The sequence below is a fragment of the Lepidothrix coronata genome, unplaced genomic scaffold (genome assembly GCF_001604755.1).
Source record: "Lepidothrix coronata isolate B3197 unplaced genomic scaffold, Lepidothrix_coronata-1.0 Scaffold94, whole genome shotgun sequence".
In the NCBI taxonomy this organism is placed as follows: domain Eukaryota; kingdom Metazoa; phylum Chordata; class Aves; order Passeriformes; family Pipridae; genus Lepidothrix; species Lepidothrix coronata.
In genome coordinates this window covers 1763363-1786441 of record NW_016690274.1, presented here as the reverse complement: position 1 = coordinate 1786441, position 23079 = coordinate 1763363, and the positions used below count along the sequence as shown (strand labels likewise).

The following is a 23079-nucleotide window of genomic DNA, read 5'->3' as shown; positions in this document are numbered from 1 at the left end:
TATGCATTAGGTACCTTCTGGATCAAGGAGCCTTGGAATTCCTAGTTCTGCTTCTGCAAGTGCGAAGGCTTCTTCCAGGTTTTCCCTATTTGACCTTCCCTTCACTTTCTCCATGTCCACTAAATCTGGGCGGACAGCATGAATAACAGAATGAAATGCAACACCGCTCCTCCAACTTTGTCCAAAATCTTTGATTTCAATTCCAACCTGCCTAAAGAACATGAAAGAAAAAAGAAGTTATCAACAACATCAGGACTAGATGAAATAGGAGAGGAAACATGATGCTCCACCCAGTGGTTACCCGTCATTAAACCTAAACTATATGTTTTTCCTGTAATGCTATTCAGTTCTACTACAGCTCCATCCATCCTCTACATAAACTCATTTTTGCCTCTGAAGTGTTATTTGTCATATACATGCTGTATTTGTCCGCAGTGGGCTTGGTAGTGGCAATAAGTCAATGGTATTTTGAAAAAATGAAGTTCACCAAGGTTCTCAAAGTTCTTGTATGACACATGGAGTCTGTGGATGTACGCACTTTCATTCACTATTCTCTCACTCCCTATAAATCTCGTTGAATCAAAACTACTGCAGTTCAATTAGGTACATAACCCCCCAAAACCCTCCAAAAACAAACAACCCTCCCTCCCCCCCAAAAAAGCCCATAAAGAACCCCAACCAAAGCAAACCTGCATTAACCTGCTATTTTTTTTAAATGAAAGCATGAATAGTGACATCACTGTTGTTTAGTGGGAAATATAACACACAAATTTCTTTATGTTCATATCAAAAACATGAATGATACTATAATTTCATATACACACTTAGGCACTAAGGTATTCTTGCCATTGGGAGGTTCACAGAAACAGTAACTAAGTGAAGGTTTCATTCAAAGCTCACTGGGATCAGTGAAATGCTTTCACTGACTTTAAGGAGACTTTAAGGAGCTAGCCCTTGCAAATTACTATGTGAAGCAGGACTAGGCAAAGTGTACCATCCTTCCACTAGGCTTCTTTAAACACATTTTATCTACTCTTCCCAATAATGTTGACAGTTTCATTTATGAATCTATTTGCATTTTGTTTCTTAACAACTGGAAATTGCAGCTGACAGCAGAAAAAAATGTGGGATAATCTTACCAAATAAATTAGAAGATTCTCAAATTAACAAGAGATAGCAAGAAATAACTGAAAAATAACTTGGATTTAAAAAAATGACAATTCAGGGCAATTTTTGTAATATTATGTCCTTTGTATCAAAAAACTGCAGAAGGAGATACATAATTTTCACCACTTGCCTTTCAACAGCAAGTGTCAGAATTTAGTGCTTCTACAAGCTCTCACTGAGGAATGCTAAGTCAGTGTGTGGGACTGGCAGTGTCACATCGAGTGTTTTGGCATCAGGACTAATACATTGTCATTCAGGCATCTCATTCCCCTTCAGTTCCTCATTCTGTCAGAGATAATTCCATTCTTTAGTCAGAAACTATAAAATACGATTGCTTGTAAGTAAGTAAGTAATGGTCAGTCTTCGTGAGTGAAGATTTGGGAAAGGTCATTAACCCTTCGAGCCTGCGCAGCGTAAAATTAATGGAAATCATTACTTATTCCTTAATTGTTGTCTGGTGGCAACATTTAGCAGCCTCAGTTGTCTAAAAGAATATGGTGAGGTGCTATATAAATATATATATATATATATATATATAGGAAGGTATTATATAACTACAGAGCAAAAGGAGGATCCCTGACTGAGAGAGCTTAGAATCTGAGCGAAAAGTTTGCACTTAAGATATAAAATAAGTTAATTTGTAAGTTACTTACTTTGCTGCTGTGCACTGTAACCATTTTAATAAAGCCTTCCTGGCACTTCCTTGGACCTTGGTTACCACCTTCCGTTTGCTTGGGGGACTTGCAGTTTCTGAACTGACAACACTTTCCACAGAAGAAGTGCTGCTAGACAATGACTGCAGCTGTGGGAGATTGCTGGTAAGCTCTTCGATCTGTAGGGAAAAAAATGTTAATGGACTCTTTGTAGTTAATTCACACCCCTTTCTTTAACGATTTCCTAATACAACTGTCAAAACAAAGCTGGGCCGAAGCTATGAGTAACGTGCTGTACATCAAAGGAGCTTCGAAACTGCTAATGTATGTGCCCAGGTGATGGTCTTATATTCACAAGTACAAGGCATTTAGCAATCACTGACTTGACACCCTACAGCTAGAACAATATGCAAGTGTGTCATGTTATCTATTATGACAAATTACCATCAAAATAGGAGACGACTTACATTTAGCTTGAATTCAAACTATAAAACAATCCACTAATTTCCAAGGAAGCTCATTCAATTAAAGAATGGTAATGACCTCAGTGATCTCACCTGCATAGTTCATTACTTACTATTGTACTGTTTTGGCATAAATTCAATTGGGGTTTTTCTTAGAGGCACCTTGTCAAGAAATAGTGAATGTACTGCAACTGCAGGCAAGTGAGTGTGTAAGACAGTTATGTCTTTCATCAAATGAAAATCATTAACTCTTTCAAGAACATTAACTTAACTAACAACTAACTTAGTTCTTTAAAATAACAAAGCTATATCCAGAGGATGCTGCAAGATTTTCTATGCTGTCTACTTAAAATCAAAAGTCACATCCCAGAATGAGTCTGCCACAATGAGAACCACAGCTCTGATGCATTTCTGCTTTCATTCATGTTAAAATGATGTATCTGCCTGTGACAACTAAAGAAAAGCTCAGAAAATGACCCAAATAAAACTGATTCATAGAACTAGAGTTTCAATAAGTCTGAAAAGCATACTATTCTCTGTTCATTTGAAAGAGCTACAAATTAAAATGTTAATATCATTCTGACTAACTTTTATTCTAAGATCTAAGCTATTAAGGCATCACAGTGGTTGGTGCTAAGGAGAACAGCATGCCTGAGACATGGAAGTTACATCACAAGGGAGCCAAAGCACTCTATAAAGAAGAGCAACAAAATTAGTTGTTTTTTTAAGTGTTGAGCAGTGACTCACTTTGTTAACCCATATGCACAGGATTTAGGAAGCCAGTTTTCCCTCCCACCTAGCTTCAACAGAATGCAAATGATTTCTCCTCTACAAACGCAACCCTCTCTCAATCTACATCATTTGCAGCTAAATTTTATCCTTGCAATAAATATCTGCATCTCCCAGTGAAATCACCATTTTTACATGTATAGTTTGACAATAATTACTGTCTGACACCAAATGCACTGAAATTAGACATACAGCACAGTCACCACTGAGGTTGCTAAAGATACTTGTAACAACAATCTACAATTCTGTTCTTTTCCTCTTTTGCCCTGTTGTATTCTTTAGAGAAAGTAGAAGAATATGTTGCAGTGATGAAGGAACTCCATTCTAGGCAAAGACCAATCTACTCTAAAGACAAGTATCTGATTTTACTCAATGTGAAACACCCTGACTATCAACTGTTGCTTTTTTCAGGAGCAGATCCTCAGCTAATTATGAAGTGACTTAGCTATGGTGAAAGACTGGAACTACACCAGTTCCTATGAAGTGATGATCTGAACCATTATTTGAGCAAGCTACACTGAAGTATAAGAAATGTAGTACCTGAAAATATAAAATTATGGTCCACACCAAGCCAAGCACAATAGAAGGTCTGCCATCAGCGATATCAGTTGAGTTTATGTTGACAAGCTTAATCTATATAGGAAAGAAAACATGTGTTATTACCACACAAAAAGAATAACAATTATGAAATGCCTTTCAAATAGGTTTTATATCTTAAATACATTTCTGCAATCAAAAAGTTTCTTCATTAAAAACCACAAGCATTGAATGATGCAATTTCACTTTTCAGACAAGCATAGCTATAGGCAATGAAAGATTTTTAAGACCATTGCACGCTATTACTTGTAGAAAACATATTTAATATCAAGCGGAAAGAACAATAAAAATTAGATAGAAACATTGTACAAACCGGAGATCCTCTGTATATGGACTAGCATGAAAAGCAAAGGGAAAAATACGATATGGAAATAAATTTTTAATTATTACGTATTACACAAATGCATTAATCTAATTTTATCATGTGAAGAAAGCACATTTTTTGCCACATCTTCCAATATATTTAATCAGGAGAGCAAATTAAATACTCTGTAACAGATTTTAAATTATGCAGGGGTTTCTTGATATAGTTCTAATACATTTGGAATGAAAAAAGAAAAGTGAGTTTAAGACTAAAAATTTTTTTTTAAAAAAGGAGGGGGAATGCATAAAAGAAAGAAAACAGAAAAAACAATGCCACTGTTCTCCAGCAGAGAACCTTTTATTGTAAAGGACATCACAACCACTGATTAAGGCTCCCTTGCAAGACAAACCTAACTATAGCTCTTCTAAAAACAGAGTGGGAAAAAAGTAGTTGTCCAAGGTCAAATTAAGTTTTTCAACAGAAATGGGAACAGATTCCATGACTCTTAACTCTCAAATGCTAATCTGTAGTCCAAATAAAATATCACTCTAAAATAAGCTCATAAGATAAAAGGTAGGAAAGGAGGGAATAAAGAATATAAGAGAAATTAACAGATAGATAACGCTCAAGGAAATACAAATAAAACAGATAGTACTGGAAACTTAGCAAATAGGTTAGCAAAACCAAGAGTCAGCCATCAATCATGATAAAAATATGAATGACTGCTAAAGTGTTCATGCACTACAAGCTTGCTCATGGACAAAGGTTATGGAAAAAACTTGGAGAATAGTCCAAGCAAAAGACAGACAATGGCTTTAGGTGACCTCATTTGTCTCTCCAAAGCAGAGGAAAGACTGTAGTTCTCTGAACCAATAGCTGGAAACCACTAGACAATGTCAAGAGCAAACAAAAAAATTGTTGTCCAGAGCTGTAAAGTTTTTTTCAGAATTAAATCTCCACGGGTTGCTTAGGAAGAGGCAGAGGAGAAATTCCCACAGGTTTCCAATCCCCTCCATCAAGAAATTGGATAAAACTCTAGGAAAATTAGCACTACTTGTTTCTCTTCCAGTCAGTAAGAAAAATCTTCTATTATCTACCTAAAGAAAAATATACCTCATTGTCTCAGCTGAACCAATTCCAACAAAAGCTCTTCTTTTTCTGGAAAGTGAGGGTTCTTAATATGTACTACAGTTCAAAAGATTTACAGGGATTCAGCTAAAGCTTCTGATTAGGCTACTGTTCATAGAAGCATAGCCTATCTATTCTAGTTATTGTGTTACCTTTATCTTATATGCCATTAAAATGGATCCAAAATGAAAAATAAACTTTTCAGAATGACAAAAAAACCAATTTGACTCAGAATAATATCTGTTAATTGTGAGCTGCAGTTTGTAGTATAACAGGAGTATTTGCAGAATGCTGTTTTGACAATGAAAATAGGAAGTTGATTAAATGTGTAAAAAGTTTAAAGTTTATTTATGGGTAAGCCCATGGAGGAAGGAGACCCTACTGGCACTTCCCAAAGCTCTGTGCACAGCCACTCATATGCATTTGTTCACCTTTGAGTACAGTCCAGGGACTGCATTCAGTTTCTAAAGAGGCATTTGTTGTCTGAAAAGCATCCCCACCTCCTCTGGGAGGAAAAGGGTGACAGACTGGCTGGATAGATAAATCCTTCAGACTGGATTCAACCTATGGACCACCTGCTATGGACTACACTGATATATCTGACGTCCTGCATATTTCCAACTCCCTCTAGAAGAATATATGGCATATTAATACAATGTACCTATGAAAGTAAGTCAGACAAGTCCAGGCAAAAATACTCAGATATCAGGAGCAAAAACACAGTGTTCCATTTCTGGCAATCTACCTTGATTTTTGGGAGGGTCAGTTTCCTAGCTGCAACACTGTTATTTCTGGGATCTAAGATGGGTCATTCAAAGTTTGGGTCACTAAACTTTGTCACCGAACATGTTGTGACATGTAAATAGGGAAGTATGGGTGTTTTGCTCTTTACCTCAGCCTTGCCTTAGGTTATACGGGTCTCAAGACAAAATAGTTATCTCTGTGTCTAAGCTTCCTCTATTGGTCTGCACATGATATGGTTTGTATCAACAGGCTATACTTCTTGAGATAGTGAAACGGTGAGCTAAAGCTGAATTTTGGTTCAGGAATATTCTCGCCTTTGCTTTGGTTATACATTTTTCAATTTTAAAAAGTTCTCTTCTAGATTTCTTTCTACAGGCATCTGCCAAGATTGTTTCCCACGTAACATAAATGTAATTAGCTCAAGATGTCAGTGAGTTAAAGAGAGGGAAAGACAGCGAAAACCCAACAACTGCCAGTGTACCGCATTGTGGAGCTGTAAAATTCATCAGGTGTGATATCTGCGTTGAGAAAAATTGAACTGAAATGTAGAAATTAGAGGAGCAAAATACCTATAATCTCTTTACAAAATCCAGATGCAAGTTGTTCCAATACAGAGAGAAAAGTCAGGGAAAAAAGGTATAAGTAGATTGCTTTTATTTGATATTCATACCTAGATCACACTGAATTTTTAGGTTTTCTGTCTTTTGCTAAGTTTATAAAATATTTTGTTTCTTTTCCACAGCCACAGCACTGGCTGTACCAGAATAAATCCAGGACTTAGTCTGAAGACCTGCCAAGCTACTAGGGGGTCATACTGTCCTAAATTTTCATATCTATCATTTCAGATTTTTGCATGTCAAACCTAGTGAAGTCCAGAAATCTACTCTTTTAATTATAAATGAATGTCTCTTCTGAAATAAAGTTCATTCTTTGCTGAGAACAGCAAGAGGGAAGTAGAAAACATGAGGAGCTGGAGATCGCTTAAAAAAAAAAAAGAGACCATCCAAGATGATTCATTATTAATTAATTAAAAAAAACCCCACAAGTTTCATCCTATACATTGTTACATGTTAGTGCTGGATCTTATAATTTTGGATCTGCAGATTTTAGGCACTGCAGAAACTGAAGGCTGCATACATAGCTCAAATTTTGGAGAAAAAAACCAGATGGGTGCATACAAATAATACCTTTAAGGAAACAAAGAAAAAAAAGGAAAACCAGGGCTAAGTGTTACCATACCTACCCGTCTTCCTTCTAGAAACTTAAGAGCTGTGCCAATGTTGGCAACCCAGTGAATTCTCTTCAGGTGACGTCCCTGCTCACAAGGCTTAAAGGTAATGAACAGATTAAACTCGAATTAGTTTTATGCCAATTTGAAAATGAAGTTCCAGGTTATCATCAATGCCTATGTACCTACCATAGTCTGATTTACATGTAAAAATGCCCCTTGGAACAGTCAAATTGTCGAACTGTATATCTGCATATACCAATAGGGAGGACTGACACATATAGGGGACATAAACATGATACTTCCATTATAAAAAAGTTACATATGTCTTAATAACCTCAGGATGCAAGCTGTTGGCTTCAGTCCATAAACATCATCAAATCAGAGAACTGTTTTTCTTATGTAAAATAAGCTACTACTATTTTTATATGCATATACACACCTATATATATATGTGTGTGTGTTATTTGAGAGAAGGTAAAATTCCCTCAGTGAAATATTTTTGCCTGCAAATTATAAGTCAAAGTGATTGTTATTTTAAAAAATCATTCTGCAGTGAAGATCTTTTACCTATGAATTTTCATCCCATCTCTCTAATACCTTAATGGCAATTAAAACACCAGCTATCACAAATTCCCACTGAACAATGAATTTTGTTTCAGACAAGTAGGCTAAAAAAAGACAGAACATATCCTAGGCTTCTAATACGCTACAGTGGAATTAAATTCCCTACTGAATCTTATATTGTAATGCAAATACCAAACTATTATGATTTAAATTCCTGTTCATGATGTTACAAATGGGTTTAACATGGGCCTGCTATAGATTCTGAAATTACTCTTGCAGTTACTACAAGATATCATATGCTGGTATAGACAACCTTTAAATTCACCAGACACTGTTCCAGTTCTGGAATATCTCTCATCTTACCCTAATTAATATAGGCAGGATACAATCCAATGAATTTCATTGTAACATGTGCCATCATTAAAATTCCTTTCCTATTTTACTACTTCTGATTTGCCACAAGAGGGAGGCTTTCTATATTAGACTAACAGAAACAGAAATGGGTATATTTCAACAGAATAGAAATCCTTGAAAGTACAGTTTTTTCCCATCTTAAACTAAAATAGTTTTTGTAGTTTGATTTACTACCTAATCTGGGGTTTCACCTGCAATCAAAACGGAAGTGAAGACATGAAAAAGAGGGCACTTGCAAATTGCCTGCATGTAAGGAAACTGGCAACACCTGGAGCAAGCTGGATGACTGTTGCACTACTCCTTCAGATGCTGTCATCTGATCTGCAAGCTGGTGTGGGGAAAGTCAGAGCCCTTGGCCTAAAATCTTTTTGTTTTTCTCCTATGGAGAAAACTATCCTGGCTCCCGAGAGATAGCCTATTTGCCAGGTACACACTGTCCCCACTCTGTACAAAACTAGGCTGCCAAAAAGTCATTTGGCATCATTTAAGGTTCTTTACATTAGCAAAGCAGCTGTCAAGGCAAATGGATATAAGCCCCCATGAAATGTGAGGGGCTAGTATCTTTTTTTTTCTGAGAGAAAGTTGTAAATTTAACAGGAAAAGACTGTCATTTTTTCAAGATATATAGAAATAGCTTGCAGTTTAGACCTTGATTGTAGTAACATCTAGATGAACTGCAAAGACTAATACAAATATGCAATTTTTATGAACTACTATGATAAAATTAATAAAAAAATGCATACAATCAAGAATGCCTGTAATAATCTGTAATAATATTTTTGTAGCCAGATAGCCCATTCTGTAAAAAATTTGTTTCCCTATGTAGCAATACGGTTTTTTACATGATTCAAATACAGAAGCTTATTAGAAAATTATATCCTAGAGAAGATTTGCAACTATCTTGTATATTTAGAAGGAAGGGAGTTCTTACCAACTTCTGCCCTGAAAGAACCTCCAAAAGGGCAATTAGCATTACCCCATCTTTGATGTCTTCAAACAGATCATTCACCAGCATGGGAGGATTGCGCTGGAAAGGGAGAAGACTTCAGATATTATAAAGGCTCACCAGTATTACATCCTAACTCTTTTCCCTTCAAACAGAACCACAAAGAGAGTGGCTGGTCCCCTTCTTTGTGTTTTATAATGTTTAACACCAATGTATCCTTTAACCATTGCTTTGCCACCACATTGTTTAACTACTTCATATTTCTGGCACAGGACTGTAACACTAGATGCTTTCTGCCACTGATGATACAATGGAAAAAACCTCCTTCTCCCTGAAACAAGCAAAGAAACACAACAACTGCCTCTGAGTCTATAGAATAACACAAAACTTACAGATCTATTACAGTCACATTTCAATCTATCAGCATATTTTCCCTAGTGTTAAGTATGTCACAGAAACTTCACTCTCTCAGTCCGAGGACTACGAGGAGCTGTAAGAAGGAAAGATCCCTAGAGCAGCGTAGCTGGTTGAGCAGTGCTGCTACTTTCTCACAGCTGACAGTTGTTACACTGAGTTGCTGTATTTCCTCTCCTCCAGGCCTTGCAGGCTTCTGGTGCTGTTAGCACTGTGTCAGCTCCTACTCAAGACAAATTGCTCAGCATATGCCTTTACATTTGCAAGCACAACAATGATGATACTGAAAAACATGTAAATAGATGATCTTTTAGAAATTTTAAATAACAAGGTCACATCATAAAGCTCTGTATTTTTAAATGCATCTCAGTTTGTGGAACTACCGCTCTCAGCTGGCCAGTACTTTAATGATCACAAAATGTCTCTTAGAAATAAAAAGTTTAAACTTGCTCCAGCTGACATATAGCTCTGCCCTCCATGAGCTTGTGAGCGTTCATATACCTTTTAAGGATAATAATGATTACAATAATAATAATACCTGCTAATTCACTAAAATGACAATGAGACTAAAAAATTCTTGAAACTACTTTAGATTTAATTATTTGTTTTGGGGATACTTATTAAAAAGGGTGCTTGTACAACAACTTACCAATGACTTTCGTTGTGTAGAAACAGAGATTTGAAAAGATGACCCTAACGAATGAAACACTGCCCTTGAAAAGCTAAAAATGCTATAATAAATCAGGAGAAAGCAAAGGTTTCTAGCTCCCAAAATCAAAATGTCCTGTCTTAATTGTGTACATAAAATAAAGCAGCACTACAACTCATTACAAGGGTATATTTAGTCATAGTTCTTTTTTAATTCCTAGCAATGCAATAGATAGTGAATCATGTTCTTCCTTAATATAGCACTAAAGAAATCAGTGGAGCAAACAGGTCACTGGAGATTAATTTCTCCCAGTCTTGAATCACAGGCAGTTGACATAAATGCGATTAATTTTCCTCACCTTCCATGTTATCATTTCTCATCTGAAGTTTGGAGCAGCTTTGGTTTTATCAGTATTACCACATGACAAAACACTGAAGAATTATGTGCTAAAATAATGTAGCCATAAAGACAAGAGGATTATAGCAGCTCCCACCCTAATTCAATAAGTTGTGAAAGCCTAAAAAAAAATCTCACCACCTATCTAACTGCCTCAGTAGTGGGGGGCACTTTTTGTTGCTGGAAGGTTGCATAAGTACAAGCACTGCCACTGTTCTAGCAGCACCCACCATATACCTTACAGTCAATAAAACAGGAACAGAAAGTAGATACAACACCTGTGCCACAAGATCTCTTGTATGAAACTCCTCTAAGAGGGAAAATTAGTTATTTGTACAGATTGCCAAAAACATTCTCTGTAACACACTTTATAATAATAATGTTTTTTACTGCCCTGAATGTGTTAACACCAAATTACAAGGAGGTAAGACACTCATTGTGTTTCATAAATCACTTGTTTGGATTTTTTAATACTCGAGGCACATAGCATAGAACTTATCTTATTATTATGAATCCAGTCACTTTCAGAAGTATGGAATGAGTTATATTTTCAGTGGCATATATAAAAGAACAGATTCCTTTTTTACATAAGTATAGATACCAATCTTACTTCCCATGCTGATACAATTCAGAAAGATATACATACACTAGCTGATACTGAGAAGTTCATACAAGTTATTTATTGTATATGTACGATTGCACAGGCTTAAGGTACTTAACTGTTTTTCTAGCAGATCCTCCACTGAGATCAATACATTATCTTCTGCTGGAATGGGGAAATACCTACTGCTTGAATCCATAAATGTCAAATGAAGTGAAAGGAGAAAATGAAGCTGTACACTGCTTATTTATTAGCCTCCAGAGAAGAAAGATTTTGATGGGTTTTTTTTTAAACTGTATACAGTTAGCATCTATTGAATACTTTTTAGTCCAGAGACTTACCAGTCGCCTTAATGCACTGTCAAAATACTAACTGTAAATATGTAAAACCAGGGAACAAATACTAACTTAAAATTTTGTAATTTTGTAAATAAAAAAAATTAAAAATAGCAAAAAATTGTAATTTTAAAATGTACTCCAGATTTTTCCTTTTTGCACATAAATGTATAGCCCTGGAAATGCCGTCAACTGATATGATCCTAATACATTGAATTCTGAATGTTGGAAAGCCTGTGCAAAGAATTTAATTAAGTCATTTTTCAACCAGGAAAAAAGAACATTTAAAAAGTATATGAAGTAACCTTTCAAAATCCTGTAATACTAAAGAAAAGTTGTCAGTTATAAAATTCTTGAACAAAATTCTTCAGCATAACTCAGAATATACTTCAGTGAACAATCAGACATTAAGTTTACAACTTCTCAGGTCCACACTATGATTTCAGTTGCCTCAGTATTTGATTTTGGTTTTTTGCAAGTTTCTTCAAGAAAGCAAAATAGCAAAATAAGAGTAATGATCTGTTACATACTGCACTGCACAAATTCTATTAAACACTCATTTATTGCAGCATATGCAATCCCAGTAGTGTGCAATGATACTTAGGAACAGGCATGTCACAAAGAGGGAGGCACTCAGTACCAGTAAATTCATGTGATCTGTAGGAGGAATATGAATTAATTGAGAATGAATCTTAAAGGTTATTGAACCTGGTTTTCACCATATTAAATATTTATTTAAGTAACTGTATTTAAAACTGATCATAAATGAGAACTGAGGAGGAAATGCTTTGCTTAAACTTCTTGCTGTTACAACTTGTCTAATTTGCTGTAGTCTTCAGGAAATACTCTGAATGACTTAAAGGACTGAGCATTGGTACATATAAAAAATATTTAACTGACAAGCCTCAAAAAAAGAAATTTGTAATAGACGTGAAATCTCTAGAAATTCCTCCTCTGACACAGTAATAAAAGTTTTGTAAAATCCAATCCATTTGCATCTTTGCTACAGGAATCTTTTCCTTACACCCTGTACTTAACTTCTCTAATGAATAAATCCTACTACACAAATAGCAGTATCAACATCATAATGAATGCCAATGCAAACATTGAAAATTATTTTTGCTACATTAATTTTCAAATAATGATTCAAAAACTGCTGAAGAAATGTATGAAAACCTATCCACATGCTCAGACAGGAACAAATCTATGTAACTACTGAATTTGTCTCTCTAGGGAAATATATGTGAGAACAGCATGGAGAACATGAAATTTCCATTACTCTGTAATAGCTGGCCCACTTCACCACAATTTAATTCCTAAATCCGTAAGCATATAGGTTTTCATACTCCTTGCTGTTAGTGACTATTTTTATCACTGAAGTTAGAGGGACTTGGTCTCTAAATTTTACATGATTCATTTCATCACTCAAATAAATTTAGCATTCACTGTTTAACATTAGAGGTTACATGCAAAACTAGTTGAAAACACACAGTAACTGTTGAAGCAGAAAAACTACCAGTCGAATTTTACTCATCATGCAGTCAAGGTGGACATCAGCTTATTTTCTTTTCTGTGTCAGTGACTCAGATACTGGGAGCCTCTGTTTTCATGTTTGAAAAGGGCAAAAAGGATTAGAATCACTTAGTTAATTTATGAAAACTGATGAGGTTCTTGCAAGACCAAGTTACATTGTAAGAACAAACTAACACAACTGACAGCACTATGTGTGAGAGCCATAAGTCTTGATATACCCATTTCTTTTTCCCTCCTTTCTTTTCTATAAAAGATATAATTTTGCAAATTTAAATGCCTTAATGTAAGTTGTAGGTCTCAGGTTTAATTCAGTATTATATAAACATTGTCTAAGTATAACCAAAAATGTTCACTCATTCTTATTTTTATTTTTATTTTATATCCATCCTCTGCTTTTGTTTATGTGTGCATCCTCTCAATGAACACACACAAAATTAATAGTAATTTCTTTCAGTAAGTATTGCTGTTCACTCTGTTTACTTTACAACAATACTTTGGTGAGTACAAACACTTAAGTTATCCCTACACCTGGGAACAAAATGTTATTTGATTGGGTTAAACCAATTTACAGTCTGTGTTCCAAAGCTTTGAAACTACTGTTCCCCCAAACTTTCACCAAAGATGAAAAAGACAATAAAGGCACATGCTTCTGCTGTTTCAGAAAGTGACATGTTTTTCATCTTCTTTACTCATCTAATCCACTACCTAAAAAATTGGCATAGGTAATGAAACAAAAAATATTTAAGTAACTGCTGGTTTGAATGCACGTTACGTCTCCTTTTGAAATATTTGGTGTGAATTTGTTTTGCATTTTAAACTCAGACTTCGAAAAGATGCCTTAAAATATAATCAGAAGCGTACTCAAATTACATCTATGCTTTGAAGGTTGAGACTGAGAGGAGGGAGGACAGTTCTACAACCGTAGAGAAATATGAATAAATAATATGCAATTAGAAAAGTTCTCGTCCTATTACACATGCATATCTCATTTATCATTAGTAGAACTGCATAGATGCACAAAAATTAAAGAGGATGGCCAGAAGATAGAACACATTCATTTCATAGATTGTGTCCCGAATTCTGCAAGTGGCTGGCAGAGAAGAGAGATGATTTCCAATTGATGATTCTCACCAGATTAGTACTCAGAATCACAGAACAGATACAGTTGGGGTTAGGGAGACAGATAGCAGAGGGACAGATGCAGCCTAGTGCTAACAGCTTACCCAAAATAAACCTGCACTACGCTACCTGCTAGTTATCATACTTGCAGCTCTTTCCTCTGTGTTCATCCCCTATGGGTGAGGGCACAGCTTGCACTAAGGCTGTTTTATTTCCATCTTTCTTTAAGTTGTCCTCTAACTAGTTTATGGCAAGTCCTTTACCTGTCTTCTGATTGTGTAAAAAATATAGCTTTGAAATAGGAATTTTAAAAAGGTAGCATTCTATTCTAAGAGCAAAAGAGAATAAAAAATTCATACCTTCCTCCTATTGCCTTTCATAAAATTCAATTCATAGAATCATAAAACCACATAGGTTGGAAAATAGCTTTAAAATTAAGTCCAACCATTAACATAACGCTGCCATGTCCATCACTGAACCAACCCCCCCAAGGGCCACATCTACATGTCTTTTAACTACCTCCAGGGATGGTGACTCAACCACTTCCATAGGCAGCCAGTTCCAGTGCTTGACAACCCTTTCAGTGAAGAAATTTCACTGGTAGTCTTATTGCATTTTTGCTCATTCTTATTTATTTGTATCCATATTCTGAAACCCATTCTTAACTTTATAGTTAAATAGCTCAAAAAAAAAATAGTTTTAATCTACTTGATACACTTAGTTATTGAATTAGTTTCTGTTTCAATTAGAGCATGACTTTTTAGAACAAAAACATACATTAAGATTTTAAAGATAAGCAGGGAAGAATCTTTTACTCATGGCAAACCCTGACAAAGAATCACACCCTGCTTTATATTCCCAAACTATGAATTGTCGTTGGTTGTACCTAACACAATGAAATCAGTTCTGCATTTCCATTTCTTTCAAATCATTACTCTTCACAACGTCAAAAACCTTTTAAATCTCCCTTTTAAATCCTTTCTCCTTTTTAAATCCTCCTTTGCTCTACTCAACCAACACAGTGTAAGGATGACAACTCTACCTTAGTAGAGTTTCCTTTCCTTTGCTGTCTCTAAATCTGTCTTTCAAATTGTTACAGTAAACCCCACCAATCTTTTATTAGAAAACATTGATTTCTCCTGGTTTTGAGGTTTCATGCACTACTTTTTTTTGAAAATATTCAAATTCATTCATGGTGGAACATTTCTCCAGATAGCATGGTGTTGAGTTACAGACACTTTAACTATAGTTTTTAGTTTTTTCTTATTTCCTCCTATTACCTTTTCCATTAATAATTTTACTAGATTGTCAAAAATGGCAATGAAAGAAACCCAAAGTTTTCTAAGAGTAGCCCAGAAATAGAGAGCCAATTTGAAATGAAATTACTATTAATTTTAAATGTATATACTGAGTCAAATTCAGCACACTTGTTGTGGATCAATGGCGAAAAACAAAGACAAAATTCAAATCACCTTTCCCCAGGCTCAACTGTACTCCTTCACTTGCAGCTCCTCTACCTGACAGTAGTGCAGGATGTTCTCTGCTGTAAGTGTGAGCCCAGCACTTCACAGTGTTCCTTGCTAGACACCATACACAGAGATGCTCCATATTTTATTGGGTCAAAGATGAGAGCAGGATGCAGTCAATACTGCCTAAAAGTGGGTCTCCTTCCAGGATTTTTCCTTATCACATTTCAAATGCTTCCAGACAATGGAGATGTTACAGATTTCCAGTTTCTTTTGAAGCAATCAAAACTAAAAGAACATTTTACAAAAATTGAATAGCCTAAATATTGAATTTTTGGGTTACAAGCCAGAATATGAGTGCAAGGGAAGTCCTGGTCACTTCACAGACCCACCAGTACTTCCTACAGCTGTGACTGACTCAGGAAACATATTTCCACACTTTCAAAAAACATGACTAATTGATAACTATCATGCTGAAATTCATCCTCAATCTTGTACAGATGATGGGGGTTCCTTTATAAGTTTATGAAATACTGCTCACACAAATCTGACATATTCTATACTCCAGGGCCACTATAGGCATAGATAGAAAGGTTTGATTATTAAAAAAAGAAATTCAAAAGCCATGCATTACCTTAGCCAGATGAGTATTGATCCATTTCGTGAAAGTCCTTTTCTGGACTGACTCTTGCTCATCTGAAAATAAAAGGAAATCAGTTTGATTAGACATCACTGGATACTTTCAGATTTACTGAAGCATAATATTCCCACTATATATTCTTGAGACAGTCAATTTTGCCTGTAACAAATACTTCATATTATTACAATAATGCTCTGATACTTGATTATTTGAAGAGTTTCATGTCAAAGTTCAAATCTTAAAAAGCCAATGATCAGTTAGACATGATTTCAAATTTGAATGCCAAAACAAATTTGACTTCTAAGTCCATTCTCTACTTACCCAAGGTGTGAACACCTAGAACTTCCCTGTACTTTTTAACTAGAATCCATGTCTCTGACAGTCAAGTTGCTTTTATGTTGAAAGTCAGCTAGGGCCTTAGAAAAAAATACTCTTAGCATGTATATCTGAAAATGTTTAGAATGTTGAATTAAAGATTTTAAATTGCATTATCAAACTTATTTGTCCTCTAGGAGATCCTGCCAGGAAGGAGCCATTAGCTAATTCAGGTAGTTTCTATATGCTACTTACTACCTCCCTTACTCCTTTCTTGAAGCAATTGCCTGATTCATAGTGAATTTCACTGATTGTCACATAGCCCCTGAGGGACAGCTGCCAGATGCATAAACAAAAATAGTTCCTGAATGAGCTCCTCCAACTTCAGCAGCAAGGGTCATAGCTGGGGAGGGAAGAGAATCACAGCACTATAATCCATCCACAAAGTCCTGTCCCTTCTTAGTGGGTAATCAGTTTTGACACATGTAAAAATTTCACAACAGAGGCACTCAAGTATTTATATGGATATTTTTTTTCCAAAATAGAAGGGAGTATCTATTTCATGGAAAAACAAATCATGTTATTACTATCACCAGTTCTGAATGAGCACCTTCTTTCCCAACAGAAAATCCAAATAAATTTTCATTCTTCATGGCTAGGCTTCGCAAACGAAGATTTGGGAAGGGCACTAGAGTTGCTGTTAAATATTCACTTTTTATAACAACACGTGCTTATCCCAAAACCAACAGATGCAATATCTAATTTTAGTTACTGCATTTGCTAGTGACTCGTGCAGCACTGCATAGCATTTTCCAGATTCACACTCATGCAATGCTGCTTCACAGGAAGGTTACATAAAGATACAAATCACCAAACAAAATTCTTAGGCCAAAATATTATCTTCAGTGGAATAATGATGGCTGCCTGACCATATATGAGCCCCCCAAAAAGTGTCTGTGCATTACAACTCAAGGATATTTTCTTTATATTTAAATGCTATCTCACATATAAGAAATACCAGAGGAAAAAAAGATACATACACTCTCCAGCATCTACTGCCAGATTAGCACACTTCATGCCTAAGAAAATAAGTTTGTATTCTTTATTTTCCTTTGATATCATTGGGCAAGCTGTCTTATATAATTTTTAAACATTCGTTACATTCTTAGGATCTACTTGTTGCACTCACAGGCAATTTATGAAAAATATCACACAAAATACTGCATCGTGCTTCATTCAACACTGACTGTTTTTGGCAGGAGGGTGTCTTGACTTTGTATGTGACAATTGTTTCTACATTGTGGCAAACAGACTTCTCGCTGTATGGTCTCTAACCATGAAGAAGCTTTCCTTATGATATAAAGTAAATGTGAGCTGTGCTCTGCATTTACATATATAGGTAGCCACATTAATTTCCATGGAAGTACTTGCACACTTCTACTGGGTTGTGTGTGAGGAGGTGTAGGGATAGAGATCAAGCACACACAGAATCAGTCCAGCTCTGCTTTCATTCACACATCTGTAATTTAAAATTTCCCAGTAACCGTGATATGATGATGGCATGCCAAAATAAATGCACTGGGCCTTTAGAAGTCAAACTTCTCATCAAAGAAATGAGTGAAAATGATACCCCAATTTGTAGTTCCAGTGCATCTTGGTGATTTACAAAACACCCTTCTGACAACAACTGGAAATCAGAGAACAAGCTTCCAGCTTCTGAAGAGACAGACCAGCAGAAGACATACCTCGTTTCAGTCATATCAACAAACAGTAGAAATAGCCTTTCAAAATAATCTGTTTCAAGGCAATTTATGTGAGCAATATATTCTTTATGAGCACAACTGCAACTACTAACAATGAAGTTTCCTTGGTTTTAGCACCTTTTTTTTATAGGCTTAAAAAGGAACAGATTTTATCACTGTAAAATCTATGTCTGAACATAACACAAGTAGTGCATTGATTTTAAAAATTCCATTGTAAATACACTTTTTACAAATTTACCTGGAAACAAGTGTGTTCTTTTCATTGACCTGATGTAAATTCTCTGCAGAGATACTGTTTATCTATACCCACAAGACATGTGTGTCATACAATTGCTTATGCTCCCCCCACTTGCAAGGACTGTCAGCTCCGTATTCGCACCACTTACCCTGCAGGTACTGAAGGAACTCAGGAAGCACGTTTAACGATGTAACATTTCTGCCAACAGCACCTTTATAGCGAAACATAAGCACTGCTGCTGCTGCTCTGCTGCTGCTGCTGTTGTGGCTGCTAACCCTGTGTCATGTGCAGCGTTTCTTTAGAATATAGCCAGAAGTAATTTTTCAAGAATGATCCAAATTCTTTCCTTCACTGGAAATGCAGGCCTCTTACACAAATCCCTCCACTGTCTCCTATCAGAGAATTCACATGAAGACAAACCTTAAAAACATCTTTATATATTCTTGCAGAAATGCAACAGCCAGACAAGGCTAGCTGTATTAGAAGTAGCAGTTCTGCTGATCTCACTGCCATCATCCTTCTCCACTGTTTTCCTGTGGAAAGATTATATTATCTGAGCACCAGCCAATCCGCTAGCAGAAATCTCTGATGTCAAGAGCTTGAATAATTCATCCAGTGACTGGGACAACGCAACTACACTGCTGATATCCTAAAGCAGAAATGCTGTAAAAACTGATGCAGCCTTCTCACCAGTGCTTTTGTAACAATATAATGCTCAGTAACCATAAAAGTAGCTGAATGGCATAACTCTTCTCTAGGTTGTCATATACATAAAGGAACACATATACATAAAAACAACAACTTAGGTTCATCACTGCATACTCTATTGAGACACAGATGTCCTTCGGCTTTGCACCTGAAAGAGTAAAGTAGAAGAAATAGCAAGCAATGAATCTCAACAGGTATGTAGGCCACTCGGCTTTTAATAATATATTTGAACTCTTTCACAACAGGGATGAAATATATGTAAGGATCCACAGATTTTCTGGAGTGCACCTAGATCAGCCTGAAAAATACTCAAATTTCTGATAATATGCAGTATTTTCAATTTCATTAAATCAGAGCACCAGAGCATTTAACAGATTTCTTTTTTCTTCTGGTAAAATGAAGGTAGATATGAAACACCATGTGTGGAGATTCATGTGTTATGTACAGAGTAGTACACACTACTGAAATGAGAATAAAAAAGGCCCACTTCTATTATGCCATTACTGTAAATTTATTGTTATACAGGTCAAATTCAAATTTCAGTTTCTGTAAAACATGATGACTCTGAAAATATCATTTTGCATGTGAAAATTGTTGCAAGAAAGTTTCATATTATTTAACCAAATGTCTGTCTTTAATTGGCTGGAAATATCTTCATATTATTACAAATATTTTCTCTACTAAAGCATCAGCAACAGCATTTTTAACTGATTACGAAAAAAACCCCACAAATGTAATTGGATATATTTACTATAAAACATTTAGAACAAATTATTTTGATCAATGAACAAAACTAGCCATATATCTTCAGACAGTTATGAATATGCTGATGGAATAGGCAGCATGCATACATTTTAAAATGTCTAGTATCATGTTGATAGGTGTGTACTGTGCAGTAGCAGGTGGCACATCAAGCATCTCTTGCCTTAGGTGCTTGGGGATAGGATGGTGGGAAGGCAGCTGCAGTGCAGGATGGCAAACACAGAGTTCTGCTGCAAGATAACACAAGGAGGAGGCTCATACACAGAGTGAGAGTCATGACAGAGCTCGGTTCACACAAGTCTAATAAAAGCATCTTGATTGATTCTCAGTGACCAAATATTGTGGAGATTTTTTTTGTTTTTTGCTTTAGTAAAATTCAGTTGAAGTTCCTCACAGTTCCTCATTTTAAGGATCCTTTTTTTGTTTTCTTTGGCTTTGAGAGGTCTGCCTTAAAAACACCAGAGCTTTTTGTTTCATTTTGTCTTCCAGGTTTTTGACGCCTTTAGGAATACACTAAACCAACCTGGAAGTGCAGAAAAATGTGCCAAAACAGACTCACCAGCATATACCACTGCTCAATCTAGAGGTAACCTCAGTACAGTCATTTGGGAGACAAAGGTTTTATGTCATTTGGGAGACAAAGGTTTTATGTCATTTGGAGGAGTGGAAACAGAGAAAACCCAGGTACATACATTTATTGCAAGCACATACTGGTGGAATAGTTACAGGAAACTGAAGTGTGGAGAAGCAGGCTCACAGCTGCAGAAGGGCTGTCTGCTGTGTCATGTGCTGCTGGACAGCAACTGGCACGCTGCTGAGGACTTTCTGCTTTTACTGTCTAACTGAAATGTATTTACAAAATATGCATTTTGATTTTACACATTTCTTATCAATTTCCTTTACTTCTAAGAGAGAGAAAGTGTCTGTCCACCCACTAGTTAAAAAGATATAAAGAATGATGGAACTTATCACCCAAAGAAAGTTGCATTTAAAAAATATCTGGTTAGAATGAAGAACAAACTGAATAAATCAATGTGTCTTCCTTTGTTCTCCATCAATTTATCGCAAGCATGATCAGCAGTCAGTCTCTCTGGAAGCACTTGCTGTGGACTGTGCAAGCAGTTTAAATTTTTGAAATCTGGAAAACCAAAAATCTAGCCAGCACCAGAGAGTGTGTGCTTTAATTTAGGCTGTTGGATCCACCTCACAGCAGCAGTTAGACTGTCACAAGATACGTTTATCCTGTGGGGCTTGGGAGACTTCCAGTCCTTAAATCCAAAGTAATGCCCTGTTGTGCCCATATTCTCATGTGCACATGTCAAATGTTCCTGCTTCATCCAGACACACACTATCCCCCCCTTTTCTGTGCTCTGGTTTTCACAGAAAGGAACAGAAAATGAACAGAGCACAGTGATCTTGATCCTTAGAAGCCAGGACATGGTCAGGACACAACCATGCTGTCCCATAACTGCACTTTGATCAGAAGGCTTCCCTTACTGTTTAAAGAAATGAATGAGAACAATATGATTTCTACAGTGGGTTGGAAGATATGCCTAAAATGTAATTTTTTTGACTTTGTGCCTCTTTCCTGTGCCCAATCTTTGCAGCATGCTTGCTCCTATTTTTCTGTTTTGAGTGACTAAAAAAATCAAACTGAAATTAAATTGTTATGCACTGTATTTTGCCTCAATAGGCTGCATTTTGTTCTTCTCCACATGTATAAGCAGAATGTATTCAGAACTAATCAATGAACATATATGCATTTTATGTTTACTGTGTATCTTCTTGTGCTGCCGCACTATTATTCTCATCATCTCCACTAACTGCTGTCTTGATCTCCATGCGATGTAAATATATTACTCATCGATTACTCACTTTCATAGTATCTGCACTCAACTGAATACAGTCAAAAATGAAAACAACACCTGTTAGAAAACCATTACAGGCTTCATTTTTAAAAGCAGCACTCTGAAGAAGATATTAACTAAAATCAGGATACTCAACATTCGAGTTGATCATGTGCAATGGCTTCAGCACCACATTTGCTGCTCTACAGGTGTCTGTTAATTCACCAGCTTGGCATGGGTGACAGTGAACTTAAATGTTCACACACATATCTTTTCCTGCATGAATACCTCAGGCGAAAACTACCTGATGTAACTGATCAGGCTCAACTTTGCAATTTTCCTTATAATTACTTATTTTCCTTAATTTTATACTTTAAGAGATGGTTTGGATGTTGACAAATCAGATAGAAATCTGGAAAATCCAGTAAATTTCATTAACAATTATTCTACATTGCACTCATATTTCAATCTATGCTAATAAATAGGCACATCAGTTGAAGAATGATTTTTTTCATAAAGACTTAAACAGTTAAAGACACTGATGAAAAATCATTCTCTTGTCTCTAAAACCCACCTACTACAGTAGCATCTGCAATGACATAATAAAAAAATATCCTAAACAATTTTTTTTGGTTTTTTACAGTTCATTGCAGTTCTGCAGCTAACATCATGTTGCCATTTACACATTTTGCAGCCATTCTTTCGGTTGACATGAAAACCTTGTGTATAATAACCTTTGTGTGTTGCTGGTCCATTCCCTTAGAGCTTTTATAAAGTAAGACTGAAAAAAACCATGCTCTAATGAAAAGAAATCTAATTTTTAACAGAAGACTTAAAGAAAAGCGGTACTTACATCAAACAATTTAAAGGAGATCTTTAACAATGTTGAAATCTGTCTAGATCAACACCAGTATGTATACAAGTATCTTTGTTAATTAGGGCTTTAAGCAGTCATTCCACTGGCAAAAAGGGTACTTAACAAGCAGTTATAAACAAATACCTATGAGATCAGATTGAAGGCAGCAGATCTTTGAAAATGGAAAGCATAGGTTCTGATTCCAGCTTTTATCCACTGTATGGCACTTACATGAACTCCTAAAATAACGGATAGTCTTGCTCTCCTGAAGCCAACCTTGTCAGGTAGGCAAATTACTGTTACAGTCGTTGCTGATTTGCAGCAGATTTGCTAATATTCTATGACATTAATAGGACTGTTCACAACATTATGCACTACAACCTGGAGAGACTGTGCAAAAATGTCAGAATTTTATTTGAATTTGAATGTTTAATGT

At 35.9% G+C, this 23079-nt stretch overlaps 1 protein-coding gene across 9 annotated transcripts in view; it reads right to left on the bottom strand.

The window, feature by feature from the left end:
• Positions 1-23079, bottom strand: part of SYNE1 (spectrin repeat containing nuclear envelope protein 1) — a 306473-nt gene that overhangs the window by 239702 nt on the left and 43692 nt on the right. For 8 of the 9 annotated variants that reach the window (XR_001875992.1, XR_001875991.1, XR_001875994.1 and 5 more), the window contains exons 3-9: positions 16149-16210; positions 8987-9082; positions 7090-7173; positions 3984-4004; positions 3614-3706; positions 1821-1999; positions 15-211 (exon numbers count right to left, since the gene is read on the bottom strand). Coding sequence is in view for 1 of the 9 variants with exons in the window: in XM_017821972.1 (XP_017677461.1) it covers positions 15-211; positions 1821-1999; positions 3614-3706; positions 3984-4004; positions 7090-7173; positions 8987-9082; positions 16149-16210 (732 nt within the window). In the remaining 8 variants the exon portion in view is untranslated. The remainder of the gene's footprint in view (positions 1-14; positions 212-1820; positions 2000-3613; positions 3707-3983; positions 4005-7089; positions 7174-8986; positions 9083-16148; positions 16211-23079) is intronic. The other variant, XR_001875995.1, reaches the window with a different exon arrangement.